The 19,107-nt window shown below is 39.4% G+C and overlaps 2 protein-coding genes and 1 long non-coding RNA gene across 5 annotated transcripts in view; 1 reads left to right on the top strand and 2 right to left on the bottom strand.

Moving 5' to 3' along the window:
• The window catches only part of LOC106816706 (fibroblast growth factor receptor substrate 3-like), a 12,185-nt gene extending 5,325 nt beyond the window's left edge, over positions 1–6,860 (bottom strand). Inside the window, exon 1 of the mRNA XM_014821329.1 lies at positions 6,776–6,860. The gene's annotated coding sequence lies outside the window, so the exon portion shown is untranslated. The remainder of the gene's footprint in view (positions 1–6,775) is intronic.
• Positions 6,861–8,509: 1,649 nt separating this feature from the next.
• On the top strand, positions 8,510–10,973 carry LOC106816826. The gene is made up of 3 exons (XR_001394945.1): positions 8,510–8,729; positions 9,988–10,152; positions 10,389–10,973. It is a non-coding gene; the product is annotated as an uncharacterized LOC106816826 (long non-coding RNA).
• LOC106816784 (serine/threonine-protein phosphatase 6 regulatory subunit 3-like) overlaps positions 10,766–19,107 on the bottom strand; it is a 22,426-nt gene continuing 14,084 nt past the window's right edge. The window contains exons 15-24 of one of the 3 annotated variants that reach the window (XM_014821410.1): positions 18,103–18,188; positions 17,677–17,766; positions 17,262–17,429; positions 16,456–16,586; positions 15,989–16,128; positions 15,541–15,751; positions 14,594–14,700; positions 13,435–13,546; positions 13,147–13,269; positions 10,766–12,857 (exon numbers count right to left, since the gene is read on the bottom strand). In XM_014821410.1, coding sequence (XP_014676896.1) covers positions 12,773–12,857; positions 13,147–13,269; positions 13,435–13,546; positions 14,594–14,700; positions 15,541–15,751; positions 15,989–16,128; positions 16,456–16,586; positions 17,262–17,429; positions 17,677–17,766; positions 18,103–18,188 — 1,253 coding nt within the window. In that variant the 3' untranslated portion in view covers positions 10,766–12,772. The remainder of the gene's footprint in view (positions 12,858–13,146; positions 13,270–13,434; positions 13,547–14,593; positions 14,701–15,540; positions 15,752–15,988; positions 16,129–16,455; positions 16,587–17,261; positions 17,430–17,676; positions 17,767–18,102; positions 18,189–19,107) is intronic. The other 2 variants (XM_014821416.1, XM_014821424.1) reach the window with 2 other exon arrangements.

The following is a 19,107-nucleotide window of genomic DNA, read 5'->3' as shown; positions in this document are numbered from 1 at the left end:
TATAAATGATATAGACGAACAGATTATCTCCTATTATCTACTCCTGATATATATATATATATATATTATCTGAATCAGATAATAGGAGATAATCTGTTCGTCTATATCATTTATAATCAAATATCACCAAAGAGCGTGTAAACTACACGCTTTGTATTACATGCTCTTGCTATATGCTCTTGCTACATCTGTTCACAACTTCACACAACTGAAGCGCTCTCTGCCGTTTTCTAGGTTGCGCGTTGTCTAATTTGGAAGACCTTCGGCTCCAATCGCCGCAAAACGTGTGCCGATAAACACGGGGGTGTACTAGTAATTGCTGCATGTGCGAACGTAGGTGTAGCGACGCTGCGCTTCAGCTCATTAATTAGGCGCATTGCCGAGTGAGTGAAGAGCAGGCAACAGCCGGTAGCAGCGCGACAGCTGCTGCCAGGGCCACAGGTGGTATAATGCCGCTTTCACACTGGGGTTTATTCCCTATTATCTACTCCTGATATATATATCGAGAGCTAATAACACTCATACCTGTAATAATGTATTATTAATTTATTAGCTCTCGATATCAGGAATTCATATAACGAGGCTTGTGATTACATTAGGCGCGTTCACACACAAGAAAAACCGCGCTGCTCAGCCCGCTAATATCGGAGATAATAGTGAGCTAATTGTGTCGTTGTTCACACAGGCGAATATCTCGCTAATCGCCGCGGTGCAAATAAGTGAGCTGATTCCAAATTAGCCCAGTCGGAAGTGGTCTTAGGAGCGGGCTATTTGGAGCGCGATTTAGTGAGCTAATTGCGTTCACACTTGTAAAAAGCTCAGTTTTTAGAGCGAGCTACAAAAACCGGGTTTTGCAGCCCACTAATTCGCGCCAGTGTGAACGCACCTATTGATATACATTCCGCACATAACTCGACATACTAGGTAAACACCTAACTTAATAAAAAATAAAAAATAAAGAAATGCAACAGCACGAAATTGTGCAATGCCGACATCATAATTAAGATGGAAACCACAATAAATGATTAAATGTAATCTATTTCTACCGGATATCCGTATACAGAGCTCGCTTTCTAATTAATCTGAGGATCAGGTTTTGTTGCAATAGTATGAAACATGGGTACCAATGCCAACAACATTAGCACCTAATTTCGTACAATAAAAATCAAGACAAAACACAGTCTGCCACAACAGAGTTCTTTCCTGTCGTTGCATTGCAATTCAACTGAACAATTACAAAATGAGAAAACTTTCAAGATTAAAGAAGAGGACTCCAAACTGTCAAACACTGCATTGCAGACATCATAGACGGAAACCACAATAAATGATTAAATGAAATCTATTTCTACCGAATATCCGTATACAGAGCTCGCTTTCTAATTAATCTGAGGATCAGGTTTTGTTGATATATATATATATTATCAGGGATTAATAATGACAAATTATTATTATTTGTCATTATTAACCACTGATATTATATATAGGTTTATAGCACTATACATTATACCTCCTGATTATACTATATTAAAAATTATTTCATAATGACATACCTATTTACGTTCATTTCAGAACCTTGGAGAAAGCTTCAAGTTAAGTCAGCAATAGAATAAAACCACAAACCATCGCTCAACTTTCACATCTCCTATAAACTCAGACACAGATTTGCGTTGCACAGCTCATCCAGTGACTCACGCTGGTCGTTTCATTGCTTCGGAATAACTCACAAACGCACGCGCATATACGTACGTCACGACGCCCTACGTCATCATTACGCAAGATTTCTCATCTATTTATTGCATTGGTGCTCCACGGTAGATGTCTAATAGTACACTACTGCTAATTCGCACGTCGATACACGTAGCTCTCAATGCCACTGACAGTATATGTTCCAATAAGCGCAACCGTGAAGAGGAAAACCCTGAAAAGGCAAGCGGTTTGTTATCCGCGACTCTCACAAATGTGGACACCAGTGAAAGTAGAATATGGGCCACATAGACACGAGTGGGTCATTCTTTCTAAGTCGGTCTGTCTTTGTTATATGTTTCAATGCCACAAATGCCTGGCATGACATGCGAGCATGGTGTTTAAGCTTCGAAACCGCCTCTCTAGCGGCATTTTAGCTATTTTTGAGGTAATGATCATGAACGCACGACTGGCAACAGCAGCTCGGCACAGAAATATTTCAATAACAATCCACAGTAGGTAACCGCTTGCACGCGTGATGATCAATAAGCCCACTATGATATATATATATATATATATATAGAGAGAGAGAGAGAGAGAGAGAGAGAGAAGAGAGAGAGAGAGAAGAAGAGAGAGAGAGAGAGAGAGAGAGAGAGAGAGAGAGAGAGAGAGAGAGAGAGAGAAAATGTAAAATACTTGGTTAGAGAAACAATACTTACTGGGAATTAGTATGAAACTCTAATACCCCATAAACCAATATAATACATGTTACAGCTATGACTAAAATAATTGGGGGCTACATATTTGTAAAAAGTGGTGACTGGGGTTTTGTTCTTATTTGCCACATAGAATTAGAACAGTGTTTTCCTAGCAAAACAGTAGTTTACAGAGTAAAAAGCAAAGAGTCATGATAAGTCATGATGAGTCAAAATAATTAGTAAGATTTATGGACCAGGGGCCCGTTGTCAGAAACAAAATTAGTTCTAATACATATAGTCTTAACATTAACAATTTCTCCTAGACCGTCCGACGATCACTTTGTTTACGTAAGTTGTTATGAGGAAAATCCTGCTACAATTTCAATCATCGATAACTTAACTTCTGTCAACGGTCTAAGAGAAAAAGTTAATGTTAAGACTAATTTTGTTTCTGACAACGAGCTCTTCCTCATTGGTTTTTCAGACCTTATTCTTTGGAAGAGTAATGAGCATGATGGTTTTCAATGGGTCACCTCCAACATAACAACAGGACTGAGGAGTGAATACAAATAAACGATTCTATTCACATTTTGTTTTTATTCACTCCTGATAACATGTAACCACTGCATGTATGATGTAACCACAAACCTTTAATACATTCAACGTTTTTAGTGCTTATAGGCTAATATATTAATCAATGGAAACTCTGCCTATGCTCTTATTGCCTTAGAAAAAAAGGAAACTTTTTGAAGGTGAAGGTTTTTAAGAGAGACGAGCGATTCATAAAAGAAAACTGGGTTCAGGTCTGTGATTAAAGTTCTATTACATAACCAGCTTAACTAAAACCAATTACATAAACACTTCCTGTAAATTTATTTGAACATGGAGGGGGTGGTTAAACTGGATGTGAAATTTTCTCAATTCCACCAGGGAAATGGTAAATTCTATCATTATATTTAGGGACTGCTGAAAAAACATCACTTGCTCAACACTGCCTGACTAGAAACAGACAATGACAATGTGTCAGTTTGACAAAATCCATACGTATTTATTGTCACATTAGACACACAATATTTTAATGCCCGCTTTTAAAAATGTTACAGACAACTCTAACTTTAATTATACAGTCCTGATATTACCTGTAAGATTAAATTTTTATTATACGCCTAGTTATGAATTTAACACACTCGAGTGCATGAACAGTATTATCAGATATGTATCAAGTATAATAATTGACTACACTGCTAATATAAATCTTAATTTTAGCATGCAAGAGACCTAACAAATATAATAGTGATGATCATATCAATACCCTCATGTCACTTGTTAATGATGCTAACAGATTAAAAAAATCCTATTGCCTGGTGTTAGTTTTAATTAAAATGCCATTGAATGCATGGCCAATGTTTAATAATAATCTGTAGTGCACAATCCCCTTACATACTCAAGAAATATTCCAAGATGTCCTGGACAGGTCTCTCATGGCTGACGTTAGGGTGTATACAGTATACGATCAAACCCAGTGTCTGACAATTAAGTGTGTTAAACAGGAATCACAAATTGACAGGAAGGTCTGACCGTACACCTGAATCTGACCCAAGCAATAAAAGTGTTATCCTGAGACGGACTTGTCAACATAAATAAATCAACTAGTCGAATACCTTACTGACAGCCCATGTCCAATGAGCCTATGTTGTGATGCCAGAACATGTAATGTTAGTAGGGCTCATAGTCTCATAGGGTCTATGTCCCCCAGGGTACTGCCGGAACATACCCTGGCTACGGTCCGGTATACCGGAACGTACCCTTACGGTCCGGTATACCGGAACGTACCCTGGTAACTATCTGATATGGTTAAGGTTAGGGTTACTAGACATGGGCGCAACCACTGGGGGGGTCGGGGGGGTCACCACGACCCCCCCGACTTTTATGTGGACCTCCCCAACTTCTGGAAGACCTTATTTTCTGGGAGGTCCAAAATAGTCCGATAAGCGTTTATTATCGTGAAACATCCATATTTCACAGGTGAAAGTTAAAATAAATAAAACCCCAGGTGGTCAAGTGCAGTGTGATAACTGTGATTCAGATTCAGATATCTAAATAGAACCCTTGTTAATACCATTTAGATTCGACCTACATAGTACATTCAATCTCACGTGCATGGAACGAGCACGATATTCACCACGCGTTCGCAAGCCAACTGTGTTATAGACACACACACAAAATATAGGCCCATCTTCACACAAGCGGCGCGTCGCGGCGCGGCACCGTTAATTACCTTCTAATCTATGATATCTTCTGGCGCAGTCTCCACTGACACTGCACGGCGCAGGCCTGGTTTCACGGCGACGGCGAAAGTCAAATGAGTTTGACTTTTGCCGGCTGACGTGACGGCGAAAAGACAATTGAACCAATCAACGCGATTGTTTTTTGTCACGTGTTCTGGAATCGATATTGAAGCAATTGCAAAGGATTTTGTTGCAAAGTGTGACTCAAGGAAGGTCACATTTGGTTTCTAACACTGTTCTCTGTTTTCACGTGTCAGACATTTTTTGCATTATTATTTTCATCATTATTATTTTTCTCTTCATCTTAATCATGCTAACTGTGTCACACAGTTAGCACAGTCTGTGTGTAGCTTTACTACTAGCTTAATCTAATTAATAAAACATTTTGGTATTTTATGTATACATGATCCTAGTAATGTCATTCATGACATCACAATTATGCAACACTTCCCTCAACACGCTGAAATACGTGATATTGAACCGTGTATACGCGTGATATAACCGTGATACGTGTACATAACCGTGTAGTTCGAGATTCCTCTGACCAATGCCCACACCGACGATTTTGGTGGTTTTGGTGTGGGTTAGGGTTATCTACCCTCTCTATATCTCGTTATCTATGATCTCTAACCCACACCAAAACCACCAAAATCGTCGGTGTGGGCATTGGTCAGAGGAATCTCGGACTAATAACCGTGATACGTGATATTCGCTCGCCCGCAGATCACGTTGCTATTGGCTGCTTGTGACCCACCCAACTTTCAACACGTGGTTGCGCCCTTGTTACTAGGGGTTACTTAGGGTTAGGGTTAGGGTTAGGGTTAGGGAGTAGGCGTAGGCGACTCCCTAGACTCGTTAGTGGAGTAGGCCTGCGAGGTACGGTCCGGCATATTAGATAGTACCAGCAGAGCATATAAATCACGTTGATTTATATGCTCTGGTACCAGGGTACGTTCAGGCAGTACCCTGGGGGAGATATAGACCCTATCAGCGTTAGTAGGCAAATTAATTTGATAAATATACGTCGAGATTGAAATCCATCACCAGGGGTAGAAATTAACTTTTGAACAAGGGAGGAATGAATCCCTGCCCTCAAAAAAAAAGAAGTCCGCAGCAAAATGAGGGAGTCCGTAGTCTAAAGTTCAAAATTAAAAATTTGCTGAAAAATATGGTAATTTCGCGAGGCCATGCTCTGGAACGAACTAGTTAGTATAGCAGAATTTTCAGGGAGTCATGCAGGTGGGCTATACTGCATATATGTCAAATCAGGGAGTCCGACAGTAAATTAGGGAGTATTTGACTCCGGACTCGCGTTAATTTCGCACCCTGCATCACAGTTTGTGTTTATAAGAAGTGTGCATCTTATGCCTGCGATAGAAATTACATCTCACAGTTGTTCCATTCACGGACGATATTTCTTTCAACCATGTGAGGTAATGTGGGTTTATGAGAAACAGTGATAGAACTTTACACGTACGAACTACAGCACACTGCTAGTGTCACACATAGAAACAATCTTAGGTATAGGTATTTTTTCAAAACAAATTTAAATGTAAAATTGTTATAGTTTTTTCATCTATTACAGTTATATCAAGATGGTTATATGGTATTCCTACAGCTTCCCACGTTCGTTGCTAACAACCCATAATATATAGTGGTTAGTGGTACTGGTAGATTATACTAAGAAATAGGCTAGGGTTAGTCGCTATATGGTTAGGATTGCTGGTTAGTGTAAACTTAGTAAAACCAATTCAACGCGGGAAACGAATACGTTAGCAAACTTAATTATATTATTATAAACAAAAGATACATCTAATGTTTAAACTAGTATAATGCATGTACGTACGTAATTTATTACTAGTAGTACTAGTAGTAGTAGTGGTACTAGTACAAACTATACGTCTATACAACCAATCATCACATCAGTTCTGTGATGGGTGATGCTCTCTCTCTCTCTCTCTCTCTCTCTGTCTGTCTCTCTCTCTGTTTCAATCCTACACGGTAAACTATAGTTACGTTTACGGTATCAGGCCATGTTATTCACGTTACACGTACTACAGATTAGAATATGAAGTTAATTCATACATAATGCCTCCTAAAACTCACAGTATTGCTTGGTATTTTTCCTTTCCTAGGATAACCAAGCCAAGGAACTGAGAAGATGAAGATGTTTCTTACGTGGGTCCGCAGCTTCCCAGCAGATCCGTGACCTTTGACATTAGCCTCGCATTCGTCTCATATCCGTCTACGCCAGATTCAGCGAAAGACCGAAAGGCGCCGAATATTTTCCTCGAGTTGAGACACTCAAATGTGCTAAGGTGGACCACGGATTTAAAAAAATCACCACAGTGTATCAAAAATTGCACATAAAACGGACCAACACGGCAAATTCAATACAAAATAATCATTCACGCGTTTACTCTCAGATCGGTCTGATTCTAGTAATTGCCAAAATCCGAAATGCACCCACAAACCGTTACAAACGGACACTATAGACAGGATCTAGATATAGAATAGACGAAGAGCAAATAAAGAGGGTTAGAGAAGATAGAAGAGAGTGGTAGTGAAGGACGTAGATGAGGTAAATCGGAGAGAAAGTAGGGAAGGGGTAAAAGTACATTATGAGTAAGAGAAAATACAGCTGTGTGAGAAGCTATGGGGTGGATGCAGTAGATAGGGGGGAGTAGAGATGAACTCAGAAAGAAGTGTAGACATGTGAGACAGGGTAGAAGAGGTAGATGGTGGGAGAATGTTGATGAATAAATGACGTAAAGAGGATAGCTCTGATAAGGTATAAATTAGAGAGTTGGAGCAATGATATGAGGTATATGGGGAGAAGGTAGCGAAGAGGGGCCGAAAAAGCAGAGGGATAGGCAAACGCATGCATATGGAAGTTAAAATGTCGAACAAGGAGATAATTTAGAAGTCGTAAAAGAGGGACGGAGAATGAAGGGAGGATGCAGATGAAATAAACTCATTGGGAAAATAATAAGACATAGAGGAGGGGAGAACGTAGATGAGGGCAGGCGGAGACAGAGAAGAAAGCATAGGGGAGAATGTAAAAGAAGCAGAGAGGATGGAGGCGATACAGGAAGCAAAATGGTGTATTTGGTAGAATTGGTGGTGAATGACCTGAATGAGGTAGAGGGAAAATGGGGTGGGTTTATCTGGGACGGTAGAAGAAATAAAGAGGATAGATGGGAAGTTGAGTATATATGGAAGGGGCGGTGGTCGAGGAGGTAGGTGATGGGGAGAAAGTGGACGAGGCAGAGGAGGTATAGAGAGGGAGAACGGTGGGGAAGGTGACAGAGAGGACATAATGATAAATAAATTAAGAGGGAGAGCGGGAAAGAGGGGAATGAGATATACGAGAAAGAGGGGAGAGAAGAGAAGGGGTAGAAAGAATAAGACACACGCGCGCACAAACACACACGTACGTACGCACGCACACATACACACATAAATATATATAGAAAATGATTTGACACCTCATTCTATTTTTATATTCATTTCTTTCATATTATATATATATGGAGAGCGAGAGATAGAGAGAGAGAGAGCGAGAGAGAGAGAGAGAGAGAGAGAGAGAGAGAGAGAGATGGAGAGAAAGAGAAGAGCGAGACAGGGGGATCTATTTGGATTTTACATTAATTCCTCATGGCGCCCACGCATGTCCCAGACTACCGCTTCTTGCCTTCACCTGACGATAGTTCTACCTTATATCCACAACCCTCACCTCACCCTCTCATGTTTACACCAGCTCATGCGTTTAACATGTAACATATTATTTACCAGTACAAAGGTTATATAGTACCTGACAGCAGCCGGTTGAAATACAACCCTACGTCACGTACACAGCCAATCGCGTGGACGCAATAACAAGAACAGAATAATATACTACGCATATCATTGGACCTTTGCAGCGTTTGGTGCAGCAACTTAAGAAACCGTCATTTCTATATATTTCATGAAAGATTTACTATAGCAATAGGCGTGGATATGAACGGCAAAGTTTATTCAACATTCGCGATATATTGGTTGCTGACTGGGCTGCTTATAGGTGAGTCTGCACATTACGACATTACACTAGAAAGAACCGTTTACGCGACGAATTTTAAGATTATACCCGGTAAAATGGACAATTAAATCAAAGGTCTTTACATGTTTCTGAAATTATATTCACAAATTTCTGAGTTATATACCTCCCTGATATTCCGCCAGAACCACTTCACGTTCACACGTTAAAGCGGAGTCATTTTTTTGACATTTCGTGTCTTTTCAGACCCTCATATCTCGCAATTAAAAATATTATATAATTTATTAATCACATGTAATTCATCACACATCCGTGGTAACATGTGTTCAACAAATAGAGACGATTGATGGAATTATCGAAAGAGGGAATTAAACGAACAGTTAAATTATAAATTTTGATCGCGAAATAACATGGCTGCCGTGGCGTGAACCATAGAAATCATATCAATACACATATATATATATATCATATATATTATATATATTGATCATATGTGTGATCATATTGATCATATGTGTAATATATGTGTGATGTAGTGATCATATGTGTGATGTATTGATCATATTGATCATCGTGTTTATATATATCAATGGCGTGAACGAACGAATCAAAATACGCAGAAGGCAATCCTTTTCAGAGGGGGGAACGGGGGGGGGGGTACATTCCCACTTTCCCAGCAAAAAAACACCCCATATCCCAGTTCCCAGGAAATTATGTAGACATGTTTCAGGAAATTCAGTAGTTTAGGTTTTCAAACACTACATAAATACTAATATTTACATACTATTATTTATCTGGGGTCTACATAAATCTTCTGGCTAAAAATAAATTAATTTAAAAAAAAGATTAAAAATATTAGCGCAGAAATTGAAATCCCGACGAATTGACACAATTTTCCCAGATCCCAGACAATTTTAGAGGGTCTTTCCCACGTCCCGATGGACTTCTGTTCCCGAATCACGGAAAATTTATCTGACATTTCCCAGTTCCCAGGTAATTAAAATGGCCAATCCCGCGTCCCGAAAATACCCGTTCCCACCTCTTTTTCAAAATAGCTAATAGACTGTATCAATGATAAATGCTTATAGTTATAATGAGAAAACACTGCGGATATAACCGAAATGTGTCCGTTCTCTTTTACTCTACCAGGAGAAAATAACTTACCTATATTATAGCTTCTATGTACTAACCAAATAGCCCATAGTGGCTTGGGATTTACTCCAGAGTATGCAACAGTAAGTTAACGGTGAGTAATAAATAACAACACAGAAGTTTCTTCTAGAGGGCGTTTGGAGTCAACACTTTCGATGTTACGACTGCATGTATAAAGAGGATTTAGGAGAGAGGGAGGGATGCGGCAAACCGTTTACTCTTGACCCAGTAGAAGACGAAGACGCAATAAAGACAAAGTGTCTCTCGTGTCTGAAGCAAGCTTTCTACATTGAAGGTATATTCTGGATAATATAACAAAAAGCTACCCACCAACGTTCATATTACAGATTTTTCTAATAAAATGACGCATAATTAGGCCACGCTTCCATTAATTTGAAAACGTTCAGTATTTACAGTGTACAACGAGTACCATCGAAGCAGGCCAACCGATGCCACCCCGGCTGTAAAATATTTATACGAGTTTTGTTAATCGCCCTCCAGTTCGCAAACAGTGTATTGGAATTGTTTCAGGTGTAGTACAGACGTACAAACGCATGTGCCTCGATTATATACACGGCATAGGCTATGACCAATGTGAGACGGAACTGGACCCACGAGAGTCTGGGACCGTAAAATGCTGGTGCCACTCAGATCTATGTAACAGCGCGTTCTCTATGCACCCTAAAAAACTGCTAGTCGCCACTGTGTCACTTATGGTTCCATGGTTGTTCCGATTTGTACGATCATATCTCTAAATATTTTGGACGGGTTAACTCAAAACGTAGTCAGGGAACGCAGTTTCGAGCTTAAATGTACATTAACTGCACAGTAGATAGCTTTCATGTAATTAGTAATTCCCATGCGCATGTCGTAGCTGCTTCGTTCAATAGAAAGCTCATACGAATGTCTTTCTGAAATGTAATACTATGACATTTTATTTAGATTTCTAACATTTCATACAAATCGGTTTTAATCATATTAAGCATTTGCTGTACAGTGACTATTCTTTGTACAACTTTTACAATCTTGCACAGTATGCCAACACAATTTCTAATGTCAATTGTGCCCTCTAATCGTCAGAAATTAAAAGACTGCAATCTTCGAACTTTGTGATAATTATTTCTTCGTCTTATAACTAGTCGTGTAACAAAACAAGCAGCATATCAATTCCATCAGTGGTATCAAAAGCTACGATATCAACGAACACATCGCATCCACCAACACAGTCACACGCTTCCATTCACGTGCAAGCACACACATAGTATGCACTAGCTAACACATTCGCAGACATTCACACATACCGAATCACTTCCACGCACACACACACGCGCGCACACACACACACGCACGCACGCACACATACACACATCATACACACGCACGCACGCACGCACGCACGCACGCACACGCGCACACACATACACCATACACACACACACACGTACGCACGCAAGCACGCACAGGCTGAAGTGGTACCCTTGGGACATAACCGCAGGATGCAGATTTACAGCACTGAGAAGCACACTTGCTACTAAAATTTAAGCAATTGGTGGGATCATTACCATCCAAACAGTGGGTGATATCTAGCCTACTAAAGATACAAGTCTCAGCATCTGCTGCAACAGCTGCAACACTTTCCATAAGATATTGCGCGGGAGAGATGTACGGCATTTTTAACTCAAGCATTCCAGCAATTTCTGAAAATGTGCATAAATGGTGAAGGATATTAAATTGAGGCCGTCTAGCCATTCACGAAAGTTAAAAATCATCACACAGACTCTGACAAGATGCCACTGGGAACAGACTAATAGACAAAAACAACACAGCTCAGACAACACGGACATCCGTGAGTTGCCTGTCAGTCTCCTTATATAAAACAGTGCGCACGTATCCTTACAATACTATCTGGTTTGGAGTATAGACATAGTCAGACTTGGTCAGCCTCTTGCAGCTTCTGAAATGATACACTCATCTTCCAACATCAAATTATTACTTCACAATCGACTCAAAGAGAGTAAAGCTTGTGGAAGAAACGAGAAAAACAGTACAGCTTCTGCAAGTCTGTAAAACAATTCCAGTAGCATGCTTTCTGTTATAAACATTTCACAATTTAACGTGTTCAATAAATAGAGCCTTTTCTGAATGTAATCACTACAATCAGCAAATCTTAATCATCTTTAAAATGTCCCAAAAATTATGCACTATCTCTTATCAGAAAGTGATTCGTTGCTGTATACCACACGTTTCAAAGGTCTCAAATTGGGATTCCTGAATATAAGCAATCTCTCACAAATTTACAACTATCCCAAAAGTACACGAGCCACGACATTAATGAGACTTCTGTTTAAATATCAAACTTTCATAAGTCGAATAATTTTAATACACTCATCTTCAAAAACACTTCAGGACTTATTTATATGCTTGTCACATTGGAAGAGAGCTCTCGATTTTTTTTTAAAGAAATTGGGTTACCAATGCTCATATTTACAAAGTTTGCATCTGTAAAAGACCCACAAAAAATAAAATCTTAAATATTCAGATTGTACCTTACTATGAACAGATATATACCTTGCCTGGCAAGGTTAACATGGAAAACTAAAAAATGTACGATGCACCGTAAAACATATGAAAGCATGCAGTTATAAAAAGGTTTCAACTTTATACCATTTCCTAATTGGGGCACCCGTCGTGAAATTTAATTAGGGCTGAAATACTTATCTCTCGCTACAACGGTGTCAAGCCTGCTGTGTCTCTATAAATACGGTGATGGTGAAAAAGACTCATCGAAATCCCATGCGGCAGGCAGATCACAGTTGTTACAACAGCCCGTAAACTTCAGAGAAACTTGCACGGAGGACGCAAGCCGTCATGGTTGAAGCAATCCTGTATACAGTATGACTACTGGGCCGACACCATCATAACGGATTGTTGGGCTCGGGCGTTGGTACAAATGGTAGCTGGGTCGGCGAGGCAGGCGGTGATGATACCACGCACTTTCCGCTGCGATTAAAAACGTACGCACTTGTAAAAAACCTACAAGTCACTCGCAACGTCATGCGTTGCATCCACAGTACTATAAACCACGGATTAGTGACTCAAGATGTTCTATCAAGAATACACTTCAATATCTCTCATAATAAAAATTCTAACGAATGATTTTGGCATGCTTGCATAATAACAAGCTTATATCTGTAATACTGCAGTAGGCAGATTTGGTCTACATTACTGATACTTGGTTGTTCAAAACACAGCAAGAACCTAATGATAGCAGAAGTGTAGTGCTACTTACTTTTCAGGTATACTTTCAACCGTGGCATCATTTTCAACCTCTGATGAAGGTCCGTTTGGTTTGCTTTTCTTGATTTCACATGGCGGGCATGTTTCACAGCAATCTCCCGATTCACAAGTGCTGCTGCAAGATTTGTGATACATGCCATCACATACGGCTCAAATAATGTACAGAATACAGGTCATTTTAGAGTATGTATTACGACAGCAATTATAATTATGTTTCACAATGCTTGCAATTTATATAAATATATATTTTTCCAAGTACACATGAACACAAGTGCCTTACCATTGTGACGTTGTGAGCTGAATTGATTTGCAGGAGTTCTCATTGGGTTCGATCTTACTCTCCTCTTCTTCATCATCATTACTGCTCTCATTTGTTAACGAATTTCCTACAACTGTGGTCAAAATACAATAGTGTTAAAAATGTGATAAGGCACAATTGGGACATGTATATGTGAGGAGAAGGCATTAATAATCAAGTACTTTAAAGGGTTTATTGCGAAAACATTGCTCCAAAACGCAGAATTCAAAGAATTTATGCTGTTATGGCATAGAAAAATGGAATTGAACATGCCGTAACACCATGGCACATTTGATTATAGCGACGATGAATTTGCAAATGGTGCCTTAGTCTACCAACAAGTTACAAGTGCACCCATAGTGCACCTAATTCAAACAAAAGGGCATCTGATTTTGTGTAGTTTCCGTTTCCGTTTCTATTTTGAAATTGGATGATAGCTGGCGCTATCGCGAGATTCGCAAGAAATGGCCGTGATAATCAAAACTCGGATCGTGCATGTTTTGGTGAATATAGCCATGAACGAAGGTTCTAAGACATGTTAGCGTTACTCTAGACAGTTGCTGTTTAGCAATAATGGCAAGTGTCGTAAAAGTGTGGAAAACACGAGACTGGTTGGAAATAATGTTCGCAATCCTGGGGCCCGTTATCCGAAACAAAATTAGTCTTAACATTAGTCTTAACATTAACACTTTCTCCTAGACCGTCGACATCACTTTGTTTAGTATTGTTATGAGAAAATCTGATTTTCCATTCTCATAACTTCGCAGCGTTTCTGTCAACGGTCTAAGAGAAAAAGTTAATGTTAAGACTAGTGTTAAGACCAATTTTGTTTCTGACAACGGGCACCTGGCTTTAAACTGAAATCTATATCCGTTTCACATGTGTAACCCATCAGAACCTTTACCATGCTGAAGGATTCTACTATGTGAACGTTAGGTATCCACATGACACCAACCAATTTATAGAATAAAAAATGTGATGAAAATGTAGATAATTATCAATAATAACAGGTTGATATACATTACAATGTCAAACAATAATTTTTAGCAAATACGATGTAATCTCAGTTGCATTCGCCAAGCCATTTTATATATTGTCATTCAAAGGGAATACACCATTAGTGCAAAAAATATCGCCATACCATATTTCTCTGCAGAGGAAGATGGAGTTTTAGTGTTATGCGTAGTGGATATAACCTCCGTGTCCATTTCAATTGGGCTACTATTCCTTGGACTATGTTCCAAGCTGCTAAAAGCAAATACACTTCTATGTTGCTCATATACCATGACTGCCATTAAAAATAAAATTTCCCACACTGCTGAACTTGATAGTGAACGTTAGTAAAGAATAGCAAGCCTTAAAGGCATACTAGGCCCATTGATTATGCAATGTTGACGAATCTAGAGTAACTGGCACCTTGTGTAGTTAATAAGTACATAACCTTATAGCCAAACGCGTATTAGTTTGTCCAATATCACTGCTGGTTACATTACAAGCAAGACTTGAATTCGGTTGTTGATATTGATTTACGTGCCGTAAATGTCACCCAGTAGTCAAGCGATGACGTAGACATTTGTGCAACCCGTATGTTTTGGATGCTAGATGAAATGGAGGTGTCAGCGGTGTAACCACGGCCATGGACTAAACATGGAAATGGAGTAAAACACACGTACGAATCACGGACAGCCCTGACAACAGGTTCCTTATCACGAGCGTCCGTGTTTACGAAATCACTGATGATAGCATTGCGTACGGCCGAGCATGCGTGCAAAAATGTCCGGTGCACTATAAATCTGTATCACACCCGCTGCCAGCGGTTTGAAACTGTAAACATCCGATTTCTTGGACTGTGGATTTCAATTAGACATTTCTTAGTAACCAGCAGTGATATTGGACAAACTAATACGCGTTTGGATGTAAGGTTATGTACTTATTAACCACACAAGGTGCCAGTTACTCTAACATTCGTAAACATTGCATAATCAATGGACCTAGTATGCCTTTAATAGCCCGGGAGTTGTACAGCACGATATCAAATCTGAAATCTTATACCCTATTTTATCATAATTAATTATCCGCTCATTATACCTGTTACTTAGACTATCGGAAGAATCCATATTGGAGAAGTCGGCCCAACTCTTCCCCGTGGAATCATTCAACTCTTCTTCTGCAGATGAGGTTGATGAATCGAATGGGTTTGACATATTGTTGCCAGATTCCCATGACAAGTTCGCATTCGGTTGCCACGGGGAAGAACTGTCAACTGCCATGGGCACCTCGTCTCCATTTGGAGTCACATCTAAGGCACAATAACATTGATATGTCACACTCAGACACAGAAAAACTCATAGCACACACTAGCTGTTTAGTGCTGCTCACCAATGAGCAGTGGCACAGACTGATGTGAGTAATGCATGCACGTTTTTATCCACGAGTATCCAAGGAAGTTGAACACAATGTAAATATTCTGATGCCGCCCTGTGACTTCGTAACTCATATACGTATCCCCAGAGGTATGAGAGCGCACGCGACTTACTATCGACGCCTTCTATCTCCATCCTTTCTTCACCGTTGGACGGTTTGGAAACGATCTGTTTGGGACCGGATGTTTCATCATCGCAGTCCGAACTATCTGACTCGCTGCTACTGGATGTGTGGATCGTCGATGAAAGTTTGCTGAGCAAAACGAACGAACGAAATCAACAAATGAAAAATTCTGTCCTGCGAATAGTTCTAGTTTCAATCATACTCTTTGGATTACTTTACATCACTGGAGCACTGCATAGCATAAGAATCATGTATACTGTATACACCTAAATAGGAGAACCTTTAATATAAGATTTTACTTCTGTAACGTACCACACAGAGTTGAATAGAAATGCTTTCGGTAAATGTTGCACGTATTTCCTAAATAACTTCAAGTAGAAATTCTACGACTGTGACATTACAAATCATAAATAAACTCACTGGTTAGTCTAATAATAGTGAACTAATTAGTTATACCTAGCTGTATTATTCTGCAGATCAGGTGAAAATGTTATCTGCTTTTCTTCCCACTCCTCGTCCGAGTCAGGATCATCAAAGGGCTGTAAACGGGCACTGGCTATTTGGTCGAACAGGGATTCGTTTCCTGGCTGAAATGGATACACAAGTAAAACTATGGAAATCAGATGAGAATTATATTAGTTTTATACTATTTAATAATTATTGTTATACAACGTGTACGTCACATCCCACATTTTCGCAAATGTGTGAAAGCATCATTATGGAGGTTGCTGTTACCGTTAAACATCTAATAATGAAATCTGGTTTCAATCCTAGATCAAGTGAACTACTTACTGTTCATTCTTGCTGTTATTAGGTTGTTTATGCTGTTGTTGTTAGAGGTTTTCATGTAACAGACCTTATCAAATCAATCACAATTACAATCATGACTGGCCAAGTGCACCTAACAAATTTGACAGTGTTGAACAGTGTTGACAACGAAGAGTTCCATTTAACTCCACTGAAATCTTATTTGCTTTTAGTCGAGATGCTTTTCTGAAATTTGAATAATTAAATACGTACTGAAACAATAATAAAGGAAATTCCAATTAAGAGAACTTTTGCATCCACTAATCGCTGAATTTTATCATTGCACAACATGGCTTTCACATGCATGTGAAAGCCACGTTGTGCAATAATAAAATTGATTGTTGTGCAATGATAAAAAATGCATGCATTCAGATGCCAATTTTTACATAAGACGGTTAGAAAAAAGGGTATAGAGAATGAGAATGCGAGTGCATTTTCTATCTAAAGATACCCACCGGTTCATCGGCGCTGATGTTGAAGTTCAGGTTTGGAATTTTGTCTAAGGGGGCGCTGATGTGCTCCTCTTGCTCCGCGAATTCCTCCTCGCTGTAGCCAAACTGCTCCGGGAAGTTGCTCGTCATTTGCTGCGTCCGATAATCGTTGAACGACTGAAAGCAGGCAAACTACGTGGAATGTAATATTTAGATTTGCACGAACCACGACGACATCATGCATCCGGAGCGCTCTCGTGGCAGTGACGGACGATGCACGACAGCAGCCCCGCACGTAACCTTCCTGTATTTCGGCCACACATCAAACGCACGAAATACGCTGTTGCTACGCACAAACACAAATCCATGATTAAGTACACAGTAAACACGTAGCTGTAGGAGATGAAAACTATACTAAAACACCAGCAAAGAATAATACCTGTTGTAATGCAGTATCTTGATGAAAAGGAATGTCTTTGTAATCTGCATTGTCATCTTCACTACTTGTGTGCACTTGGTTAGAAATTATCTGTACAAGAAAAAAAAACGTGAAATAAATGCAATCTTCTTAGTTTCTGATATAAGCAATTTGTTTTATAGCACTAAATATTTACTAGTTTTACTAATCTCGTTTAAAGCATTATTCTATATGTCAGGGCCTTCTGAGGTATCCCACCACCTTCCAACACCTAAGATTTCTGTAAAGGATTTTTCACCTTTATTGGTAACATATAATTATGAGAAATATTTAAACATATATTTGTCATATTTAAATGCTCTTTAAGCATGTTTTAAACTTGTAAAAACAATGAAATTGTTTAACGATCAGATTAACATTCATAAAGATGTTACGTATGATCTGTACCTTGTCAGGGACATTCTTTTTGTTGATTTCAGCTAAGGCACCAGTCACAAACGTTTCCCAGCGCTGTAGGTAATCATCAGGCGTTTCTAGAAATGGAAAGTTTCCAAAATTACTCACCAGGAAACTGCCGGAGCTTTAAAGGGATATGTTCCCCTAGAATTTTAGAGTATATTAATTTATGATAGTAAATGCATAAATAATAGCATATACCTACAAATTTCTATAATTACACATTCACGTTTGTCATAGAACAACATTGAATTTTGAAATCTTTATTTTTTAGGTGCTGACATGACACCCCTGAATGTGCTGCTACCCTGAAAAAGTTGCGCATTTGCCAATTTATTTAGCATGTTACAGACCGAGGGTTAATCACAAAAGTGCAATTATGTTTATACCCAAATGCTATTTAACCGAACGATATTTATTTTAGGACAAATTCGTCCATATTATAACTGAAACTGTGTCGTTTATAAGATCTTGCAATCCTTCTGCTCTTAAATTAATAAATAAGAAAGACCCTCAGTGTGTAGCCTGTAGCCGAAACGTTGCTTTGCACAACTTTTTCAGGGGATGCGCTCGCAGTAGTGCTGTGCGTCGGATCCGACATGAACCAAAAATCCGATCCGACAGCATTTTTGAAAATCCGAATCCGAATCCGAATCCGATGGCTATTTTGAATTCCATCCGAATCCGAATCCGGTGGCAATTTTTGAATCCGAATCCGAATCCGAATCCGAATCCGATGTGTATCGCTAAATCCGATCCGAAATCCGATCCGAAATCCGAACCGAATCCGGAACATGGAAATCGTAAATAGTGTGACAGCATCGTGTAAAATTCGTGTTATAATTTGTTTCAACATCAAACTTTGGGTTGTTGAGATCAAGGGATGGGGTGAAGGGGGACTGGACTGTAGACGTAAGAAAAGTTAGAGAACAGGATGATCGGGAATCTGAAACGATAACCCACCCAACTTTGGTCCAACGGCTTTTCGCTGAGCAT

Source organism: Priapulus caudatus, unplaced genomic scaffold (assembly GCF_000485595.1).
Source record: "Priapulus caudatus unplaced genomic scaffold, Priapulus_caudatus-5.0.1 Scaffold33, whole genome shotgun sequence".
NCBI lineage: Eukaryota > Metazoa > Priapulida > Priapulimorpha > Priapulimorphida > Priapulidae > Priapulus > Priapulus caudatus.
The sequence above is the reverse complement of the archived record's forward strand: the minus strand, read 5'-3'. Positions and strand labels throughout refer to the sequence as shown.